Below are 11,019 nucleotides of genomic sequence, written 5' to 3'. Positions count from 1 at the left end.
CAATATAACAATCAACATGAGACATATTTTATATTTAAAAAGTAGCTTTAATGAATATGATTGTTGGCAACATGTAAGTAATTGCAAAATGCCCCACCACTTCTCTAACACGAGCAAGACACACAGACTTTGTGGTGTTTTTACCTATTTTTTACTCTTTTCGGATAATTTCTGTGTCTTGTTTGCTTTCTTATGTCTCTCTGCGGTTGTTTTCCCCATTTTTTTGTTGTTATTTTGTGTTTCTTTAAAATAATTTTGTGTCTCTAAGGGTCATTTTGTGTCCCTGAAGAAATTTTGTGTGTCTTTTTTGGCCTTTTTATGCCTCTTTGTGTTTTTCTTGCCCCTTCTTATAGTTACTTTGTGTCTCTTTTTGTTCATTTTGTGCCTCTTTATGTTTTTTTCCCCTTCTTGTGGTTATTTTCCGTCTCTTTGTAGTTGTTAAGCATATTTTTGTATATAATTTTGTGTTTATTTGAAATAGTTTTGTGTCTTTTGGGGTCATTTTGTGTCCCTGGTGAAATTTTGTGTGTCTTTTTGGCCTTTCTTTGACTTTTTGTGGGAGTTTCCCCCCATTGTAGTAGTATTTTGTGTCTCTGAAATATTTTGGTGTCTTTTTGGTCATTTTGTGTCTCTTTGTGGTTGTTTTGTCCCTTTTTATAGATATTTTTGTGTTTATTTGAAATAATTTTGTGTCTTTTGGGGTCATTTTGTGTCCCTGAAGTGACTTTGTGTCTCTATTTAGTCATTTTGTGTCTCTTTGTAGTTGTTAAGCCCCGTTTGGTAGTTATTTTGTGTTTCTTTGAAAACATTTTGTGTCTTTTGGGATCAATTTGTGTACTACTACTGTGCTAATCCCCATTAGCACCAGCAACAGCATCGGCTATTCTTGCTTTCTTGTGGTTATTTTTTGTCTCTTTGAAGGAACTTTGTGCCTCGTTTTGGTCATTTTGTGTCGTTTTGTAGTTGTTTTGTCCCTTTTTGTAGATATTTTTTGTGTTTATTTGAAATAATTTTGTGTCTTTTGGGGTCATTTTGTGTCCCTGAAGAAATTTTGTGTGTCTTTTTAGCCTTTTTGTGTCTCTTTGTAGTTGTTAAGCCGCTTTTTGTAGTTATTTTGTGTGTGGTTGTTCTGCCCCTTCTTGTGGTTATTTTGTGTCCCTGAAGTAACTTTGTGTCTCTATTTAGTCATTTTGGGTCTCTTTGTAGTTGTTAAGCCGCTTTTTGTAGTTATTTTGTGTTTCTTTGACAACATTTTGTGTGTTTTTGGGTCAATTAGTGTCCCTGAAGAAACTGTGCGTCTTTTTTGGCTCTTTGTGGTGGTTTCTCCGCCTGTTGTAATTCATTTTATGTGTCTTTGAAACAACTTTGTGTCTTTTTGGTCATTTTGTGTCTCTGTGTGGTTGTTTCGGTCCTGTTTGTAGTTATTTTGTGTCTTTTTGAAGTATTTTTGTGTCTCTTTGGATCTCTTTGTGTCCTTTTTGTGGTCATTATGTCTCTTCCTGGTTGGTATGTGTTAATTTGACTGACATCTTGCAGGGAAACACCAGGACATCCTGACACTTTAGGATCCTGGACCTGTGCCCAGTAGGTCTGTTCAGTAACCTATCCATGCATGATGTCATATAAAGTATTATACTATACATAAAATTTAAAATACTGTATATTATATCCTGTTGTTCAAGAAATAATCTGTGAGAATATTAAGAACTCTGAAGCCGTGGAATGAAAGTCTGAGTATAATGAATGAAACCAAAGAATATGGAATGAATCTGCTAAATGTAAAAGCAGTGCAGGCTCCATGCTGTCATCTTTTTGTCGACTGTGTAAACTGTGTTTATGTGCAGTTTTATCAGTTTGTAAATGAGCCTATACGAGACCGAAAAACATTAAGTAAGCACTCTGGTATCCAACTTGAAAAGAAATATAATGAAAGGATTGTATTATCTTAAATTGCGAGTTTTACTGATGCTAAAATAGTAATTAAAGCAGAGAAATTATCCACCACTCCCTAAAAGATGCTGGGGTTGGAAAAATGTTCTGTTTGTCTCCTTAACTACCCTTTTAGTTTGGGTTTGGTTTATTTCTCTGGGCCACACATTGGCCTAAAAACTAGTTGTTCTTCATGCGATTGTTGCCAGGAAAATTCTCAACAGTGTGACCTTCAGTTTTCAACTTTAATTTTATTGTGTCCAGGGGGAAATTTGTCTCACAGCCGGGTAAAACAATACAAAGACTTGAAGATAAAACATAAAAATGAACTCGAGGGAAACCCAAGCGTGGGACACAGGGTGGAGATGATGAAAAGGTTTATTGTCACAGACTGAGATGAAGCTGGACGGCAGGAGAGTGATGATCCACTGTTGAAGAGCCGGAGTAGAAACGCTGCATGCTGCTGAGCTGATGAGGCAGGTGTGGTTGATGAGCTGATGGCAGACAGGTGAGTATAATGAGCAGAGCCAAGGCCCAGGGAAACCAGGGAGGGGGACCATGCCCACGCCAGCACACGGACAAAACTAAACAGGGGGAGGAAGACAGACAGACAGGAACACAGGGAGGGGAAACACAGCAGTGCCATAACAGAAACATATTACAAAACATGTTAAGATATATGAGTTTCCATACTGCTGTACCATTTAGTAAGGCGGAAAAAGATTTAGTATGCCAAATACAGCATGCCAAAAATACCAGGATGTCCTTCAGGATATAAGGCTGTCTGAGTCACTGGCTTCATTTAAGTCATACCTTTATCGTAAAGCATATCCTGACTTTATCTGAGCTGTCTGTTTATTTTATGCTATCTTACTGATTTTGATGACCTTTTATTATCTTGATATCCTTATTTTATCTTTTACTGCATGACATGTTATTTGTTTTATTCTTCTTGTGTTTTAATTGTGTTTAGTTTTGTTGTACAGCACTTTTTAACTGTGTTTTGAAAGGTGCTATGTGAATAAAGTTTATTATTATTGTTATTACATCCAGTCGCGTTTTGCAGTATGAAAGCCAGCATGCTTTCCTGGCTATTCTGACCCTCTGTGTAGTGGAAGATACGTCACATTGACTGAGTTGCAGACAGATGACAGCTCAGCTAACAGCTAACAGAAGCTGCAATGACGGATGTCAAGTGATGGAGACTAGTGGTGTAGTGGCAGGTATACACAGTAAGGCTGAGCCGAATACTCGGATAAAACGAGTATCTGGTACAGGTAATGTACTTTTGACAAGTACGAGTATTATACAAGTATCTGTCCTCGTGATGTGAGAATTCTCATTTTGTTAGCTGTGTTTAATCTGTTACTCTTGTGATAAAAAAAAATGTTCTGATGCTCAATTCTGAGGCTCAAAATAACAACTTCTGATTAGGCGCTGTGAATGTGTCAGAGTCTACAATGTATGCAGTTATTACTGCCTGTAGAGAAAGCAAAAGAACAGCAGCTGTGCCGTGAAGGAAGAGGGAGGGAGGGAAGTCTGCTGGAAGGTGGTGAGCTTTATATCGGTGTGGCTCGTGAGGTAAATGACAACCCTCTGCCTTGACCCACATCCTGTAACAGAAAGTACAGCCAGGAAAACAGGCACACCTAGTGGAGTGGATGGGTTGTCACTGTCTCCAAGGTAACCGTCAGTGATATCATTAAGAAAGAGGGTCAAAGTTCGAGGTGCAGTGTTATTGGTGCAGTGTTAGTATGTGCCAGTTGTATGAATACTTCATGCAACACTATGAATTTTGTAAGGGCAGCTGCAGTATGTTCTGAAAGTAAGAAGATAAAGTGGGGTCTGAACATCGGGGACATCAGGACATGAAACCTGCTGTACAGGATTTGGCTAATTTGACATATCTCATACAAATGGTGTCAGTGTGGTCGTATGATCAAGTTTGAGTTTGAGAGTTTCTCAAACTTTCATCCATCCATCCATCCATTTCCAACCGCTTACCTGAAGCCGGGTCACTGCTGCAGCAGGCCGAGCAAAGTCCTCCAGACGTCCCTCTCCCCAGCAACACTTTCCAGCTCCTCCTGGGGGACCCCGAGGAGTTCCCAGGCCAGATGAGATATGTAATCCCTCCAGAGTGTTCTGTGTCTGCCCCCGGGGCCTCCTACCAGTGTGACATGCCCATAACACCTCCAACGGGAGGCGCCCAGGTGGCATCCTGATCAAATACCTGAACCACCTCAACTGACCCCTTTCGACACGAAGGAGCAGCGGCTCTACTCCGAGCTCCCTCCAGATGTCAGAGCTCCTCACCCTATCTCTAAGGCTGAGCCCAGCCACCCTTCTGAGGACACTAATTTCGGCCGCTTGTATCCACAATCTCATTTTTTCGGTCACTACCCAGAGCTCATGACCATAGGTAAGGGTTGGGACGTAGATGGACCAGTTAATCGAAAGCTTTGCCTTCTGGTTCAGCTCCCTCTTCACCACAGCGGTCCAGCATAGCGCCTGCATCACTGCAGACGCTGCACCAAACCTCTGATCCATCTCGTGCTCCATTCTGCCCTCACTCATGAACAAGACCCTGAGATACTTGAACTCCCTCGCTTGAGGCGTAACTCACTCCCAATCCAGAGGGAGCAATCCACCATTTTCCAGTGGAGAACCATGGCCTCAGATTTGGAGGTTCTGACTTTCATCCTGACTGCCAGAACCAACCCAGTGCATGCTGGAGGTCCAGAACCACGTCATCTGACTGGTTTGGTAACTTTTATTCATTCTCAGTATTTTCTTTTCAATTGTCTTTGAACTAGTTTGTGTCCTTTGTGAATGGCTTCTGTCTTCGGTCCCTCACTGACTGCGCCAGTGTTTCTATTCCTGCCTCTAATCACATTTACAGCACTGCTGGCTCATGCAGATTGTGATGCCGCACAGCGAACACAAGGTAATGTGTAAGGTCAAGTCAAGATGGTCAATTGCCTTAATTGAATCTGAAGTCCTCCTCGACTCAGCACAGTTATTCATTCACGCTCCTTCACTCGTCTGCGAGGGAACAATCACACAGTGTTATTGTTGTCCAGAAGATTTATTAAAACACATTGAACAAATACACAGAATACAAATAAAAAGATGACAATTCACTTGTTCATTCAATTGCTATACAGCACAAATATCAGAACCATAACACTGCTTGGAGCTCATTGTCTGTAAATGCTAGATACACTACCGCCTCCCCAAAGTGAACCGTCATATCAAACGCTTCACATGCTGTGCATTCACTGCAACAAAGGTGCCTTTTATCAGGGTCTTTTGGTAGCTTTTGAAGCCATGTTAATAAGCATGTACATACATTGTTAACATATTTATAATATTAGACTGAAGCCTTTTTTTTCTAACAGACATTACATTCATACCGACTTCAGTTTGATTGCATTTCATTGGAGTATCGTGTTTTTGACGTCGTCTCGTGGTCGTCACTCCAGAGGGCAAAAAGGACATGATTTTTGATTAATGAGCACATACGGTGCACTCTGCAGTTCTATGGCAACACCATCCAGCAGACATTCATCTTTTTTTTTTTCAGTTTGATACATAAATCTGTACGAGATGGACTTATCTCTGAAAAAATCTTTCAAGTATTTACATGTTTCTGAGGTTCTATCTGTCAAGCAACCTAATACATGTCATGGTCAAGTAGTCGATGGCATGAACAGAAACACAACGAAGACAACGGCACTGATAAACACTAACAAAGAAGAGCGCAAAAAGCTGATATGATGCACTTCAAGGTTCATTTCGTGGTGCTTTAAAAAATCAGTCCGATAATGTGCTGAAACTGAATTTTTTAGTTGTTGAGTTAAAGCATGTTGTCTGATGGGAGAGGGCGGGGTCGCGGTAACACAATCCGTGGGGGGGTTGGGGGGGGTCAGAAGAGAGCACCTCAGGACAACCATTTGAAGTTGCAAAAGGAGAGTAAGAAAATACACTCGCCAACTCTGTACAACACTCTTCAGTTTAGATGAGTCCAATCACAATCGTCAGCCCAACAAAGTCAAATAAGTGCTGTCAATGGCTATAATAATACAAACAGGTAATGCCACTGGTCTTTGGAAAAAAGAAAAGATAAATATGTCAATAACAATTTGCACTTTGAGTCCAAACATTCGAGCAACGCCTTCGTAGAAAAGGAAATATAGTAAGCTTGAATTTATAAAATATCGTCTTACTTATGTGGACGGCCACTTCAGCACATCATAGATGGAATGGACAAGATATGTAGGTATACCATGCTAACGTGTCTTCACACCAGGTAAAGCAATAGGCAACAACGTACACTCTTAAAAAGAGCCCAAACAGAACTGACTGGAAGTGAAGACGTTATCTAAAGAGTAACGCTGTGCAACATTGGTCCTTACTGTAGAAGCTGATGCACAGAAAATATTCCTGCAGATGTGCGTTCAGACTGTGACACTACCAGTGACGGTTAGGGCTGGGCAATACATCGATATTAGGAGACCAGATATCGTCTTAGATTTTAAATATCATAAGTGTTGTGTTTTCCTGGTTTTAAAGGTCAGGTGTGTCGATTTATGGGGAGATACTGGCAGAAATGGAATATAATAAGCATGTTTTCTTTAGTGTATAACCACCTGTTTTCGTTACCTCTTGGCCGAAATACATGAGACGTGGTTGTGAGGTGACATGCTGCAGCATGTAGCAGAGCACTTCATTGTTTCAGAGGCAATGTGAAGCATCAGAGCAACGTTGTGTGTGTTTTTACATTCCACATTGCTTCTGCTCTATCTTGACAGTTTCTGTTTGCAGTCGTTACTGCCGTCTTATGTCTTTATGCTGTCTTTGTCCTGTGAGTTTGATCCTTTTATTGGTTTCAAAAGATCTTGCCAAACAACTGCAGTTAAAAATTAGCCAGCTGGCTAACACTGGCACATTTCCAGAGGTGTTGATTAATGTGCATTGTCCTTATAAATAAATGAAATCAATGCATCCATGATCCAAAACCTCCAGGTAATTAATGCGGCACTGGTTAATATAGCTTCCAAACCTTGTGTAACTATCTGCATTAGCACTTGACAAAACTTAATACGCACACAACGAAGGTGGCAGCAACCACACACTGTAAATACAGAGCAGGTTAAAAACACAGCTTCTCTACTGCTATGTGATGCATTGCGTCTGTGCTTGGTGCCGCTAGAGTCAGTCATTTATAACTACACAGTCAGCAGGTACTTGCTTATGGAAATCACCACGGTGAACTGCCAGTTTTAGTTTTGCAGGTCATTTTTTGGAAAAGGAAGAGACCTGTGGGAATTATTCAGCTCCCGGTTAAAATCACCTGATCATCTGGATCTAAGTTATCAGAGAAAAAAGGTGAGCATACGTTAGTGGCCCATCTATAATTTGGAGAATCACTGATTTGTTACGTGAAAATGCTTTGTTCAGTGGTGTCACTTCTTTTAATCATCTAGTCTGTTTGTTCTTGAGAGGAAGAGACCTCTGTGGATAATTGGGCTCCTGGTAAAAACCTCCTGATTGTCTGGATCTTAAGTTATCAGACAAAAAAGGTAGGCACACATAAGCAGGTGCTGGACTAGCGGCCCATCTACGACATGCTAAACAGCATCGGAGAAACACTGATTTGTTACGGGAAATTGCTTTATTCAGTGTTGTCACTGGTTTTAATCACCTGGTCTGTTTGTTTTGGAGAGGAAGAGACCTCTGCGGATAATTCGGCTCCTGGTAAAAACCTAAACAATGAACACTGAAGGAATTCTAACCAGGAGAAGGTTCGGCTGGTTGCTCACGACTAGATGCCACTAAATCCCCCTGATTCTTACACACTGAACCTTTAAAGGATGCATTGCAGTGAAGTGATGTCAGACTGTTCTCAGTGTTCTGTTTTTGCCTTTAACCACTTGATGATTTTATCCAAATTGCTGATTATTATTAATCAAAAATCACATTGTGTAAATATTTAGTGAAAGCACCAATACTCCACCCTACAGTACTGGTGAAATATTGTGATATTTGTCTCCATATCACCCAGCCCTAATGACAGTCTCCACATCTGTGCAGGAAACACACTGCATAAATGAACAAATCATACTGGATCGTCTTCTTTAATGGCACCAAGTGACCAAACACGTCTTATTTTACCTCAACATAAAGAGAAGCAAACAAAAGCTCATTTTGCGACAAATACTAGACTCAAAATGACACTGCGCCAGAAGCACATATGTTCTTACTCGGTTCTAACAATGAAAGGGAGCTGGGAAAGTCCCTGGGATGTACGTAAAATAGCCACGCTCCACTCCAGGACTCTGTTGTCAGTTAGGCCTGAACATTAAAGCCCTGTACAGTATGTGGATGTAGACCAGATGAGTTCCTGTTTATAGTGCAGTCCCACTGGTCATGGCCCCAGGGTTAAGCTCTACAGCCACTACTAACATTCAAATATAATAAGAATCACAAATATTGTACCGTACACAGAAATACTCAGTCTTCTCTGAAATGCGTTTAAAAATCATTTTTGCCACTCCTGCAGCTTTTTCTCCTCTGCTCGATCTTCACATACGATGGCAAGGCTCAAGGCTTCTGATTTCATCCATGTATGTATACATATTTTCACTATGATTAGACCTATGTGAGGTAAAATAAACAGCAGTCTCTGAGTATATACAGTACAAGAAGCCAACCCTCGGAGGTTACTGGTGCTGCAGTCGAGTGTACCTGCAGGTTTTGAGGAGATTACTTTCTCCAGATGACCAGCGGGTGGCAGTCTTTAGAGGATTCAGACAGACTGTGTCCAGCTACTGCATACATGATAATAGTTTCTGATGCTTTCAAATCAATACTTTATCCACTGGTTACTACATGAATGACAAAACACATATTCATTTAAAGTAACAATATTGGCCCTCAGAAAAACAACCTCCTATCTGACTATGACTGAAGACGTCCTTAACTCCTCCTCACAGGGAACAAGCTCCAGAGGGGCACAGTCACAGTGTACAGTGAATAGGCAGATGGTTAAAAGCAACGGGGCGCACACAGGATGAAAACGTAGAGTCTGGCGCGATCAAAACACACATTCCAAGATTAGAATGAGCCGCAATCAAGAGCGTCAGGAAACTCAGTCATGCCGACTCGCTTGAGTTTCCCCTCGTAGCGCGGGGCTGAAAATAAAAATCCTCTTTCAGAACAGCTGCTTCATTTTCCCTCCTTATCCTCAGCTCTCCAGCACAGGTCAACAAAAGCAAAATATCTACTGAAATACTGCTATAGGATCCTCGAAAGATAAAAGTGCAATTGTTAAGATAGATACATCTGTATTAATCAAAAAGTGAATCGCCTTAGAGAGCTTGACTCTGTAGATTTGAAGTCAGGAAGGAGCAGGAGAAAGAGGAGGATGTGGCGAAGGAGATGGGCAGCTGTCATCCTTACAGATTCCATCCCTGGGAGTTTTCTGACCCTCGGGTCGGTTTTGCAGAGCTGGCCTAGTCCTCGATACAGATGACATCACTAGGTTTGCCTGACTTGAGGTCAGGGGTCGCTACGTCTCTCAAGGAGTCGAGTGACTTCTTGTCCAGATGGCTTGAAGGGGGTGGAGGGCCGTTAGAGGACACTGAGGAGGAAAGAGATTTAAGATTTTAGTTGTTCATTTTAACTCTGTAAATATCTGTGTTTGACATCATGACATATCTTACTATATAATGACGAAAATGACGAAATCTGTGTGTGTGTCTGTTCCACGTTTTTCTCCTCACTGACTTGATCAATCCATGTGAAATTTGGCACAGTGGTAGAGGGTCATGGGAGGATGTGAATGAAGCAATATTACATCACTTGGCCAAAGGGGGGCGCTATAGCAACCGACTGAAATTGCAAACTTTGAATGGGCATATCTCATGCCCCGTATGTCGTAGAGACATGAAACTTTGCACAGAGATGCCTCTCCTCATGAGGAACACATTTGCCTCAAGAACCCATAACTTCCGGTTATATAGATTTTCCGCCATTTTGAATTTTTTGAAAAACACTTCAAATCGATCTCTTCCTAGGAAGTTTGACCGATCTGCATGAAACTGGGTGAACATAATCTAGGGACCAATATCTAAAGTTCCCTCTTGGCAAAAGTTGGAAAACTTACTAAAACTGAGCTTCTATAAGGCAATGAATATTGCGGAGGGCGTGGCTCATCACATAAAGGTGTATTACATCTCAAGGGTTTCACCGATCACCACGCAACTTTGTAGGCATATGACCACACATAATGTGAGGGGACCCCTCCATTATTGACCCCATCAAACAAAATGGGGGCGCTAGAGAGCTAATTTCTTATCTAGGCCTAACCGCCATATGGATTTTTACTGAACTTGCTAGATATGTAGAACAGGACGCCTCAAGGTGACTGGAGAAATTTAACTCTAATTGGCAACTAGGTGGCGCTATAACAACAGAAAAATGCGACCGATCACTGTGGCTCCCCCTGTGGCCGAATGTTGTTGTTTTTTCTAATTTTTGGTATGACTAAGTCATGGGATGGTATGCTGTACATAATCACGTAAACTGTCAGTGTGTCATTCTGTCAGTCAGTCATTCTGTCTGTCCCACGTTTTTCTACTCACTGACGTGGTCAATCTATGTGAAACTGCACATATGCATTGAGGATTGGCATAGGTAGAAGGTGACAAAGCTACCAATGGGTATGGAGTAGTTAAATGTGATTCAGTGGTTTTCGAACAGAACAAACACAGTAACTTCAACATTTAATTAAAAACACAACTGAAATTGAGTGTGCCCAAAATGTCTGAAAACCCTCATTACCTCCACCAAGAAAGTAATAGGCGTTTTAAGACTGGAAGAACTTTTCATAGTCCCAAGTGCCCCACTGTGTGTTGTGTCTGCACCATAAGAGCTAGGAACAATCATAGTTCTTAGAACGCTGTTTGAAGGGAATTTATTTGGGCTTTATAATTTGTAACCACAAATATTTCATTTTCTACAAACATGTCTTTTTATGTTTGTGTGGTGTGAAGTCATATCTACAAAAATGCAGCATGATTTGCACTT

The 11,019-nt window shown here is 41.1% G+C and overlaps 1 protein-coding gene across 4 annotated transcripts in view; it reads right to left on the bottom strand.

Annotated features, from left to right (window-relative positions):
- Nucleotides 1-7,315: 7,315 nt before the first annotated feature.
- The window catches only part of chd5 (chromodomain helicase DNA binding protein 5), a 66,231-nt gene continuing 62,527 nt past the window's right edge, over nucleotides 7,316-11,019 (bottom strand). For all 4 annotated transcript variants that reach the window (XM_049582521.1, XM_049582530.1, XM_049582539.1 and 1 more), the window contains one exon: nucleotides 7,316-9,571. In XM_049582521.1, the coding sequence (XP_049438478.1) occupies nucleotides 9,444-9,571 (128 nt within the window). In that variant the 3' untranslated portion in view covers nucleotides 7,316-9,443. The remainder of the gene's footprint in view (nucleotides 9,572-11,019) is intronic.

Source organism: Epinephelus fuscoguttatus, linkage group LG1 (assembly GCF_011397635.1).
Source record: "Epinephelus fuscoguttatus linkage group LG1, E.fuscoguttatus.final_Chr_v1".
NCBI classification, from domain to species: Eukaryota; Metazoa; Chordata; class Actinopteri; order Perciformes; family Serranidae; genus Epinephelus; species Epinephelus fuscoguttatus.
The sequence above is the reverse complement of the archived record's forward strand: the minus strand, read 5'-3'. Positions and strand labels throughout refer to the sequence as shown.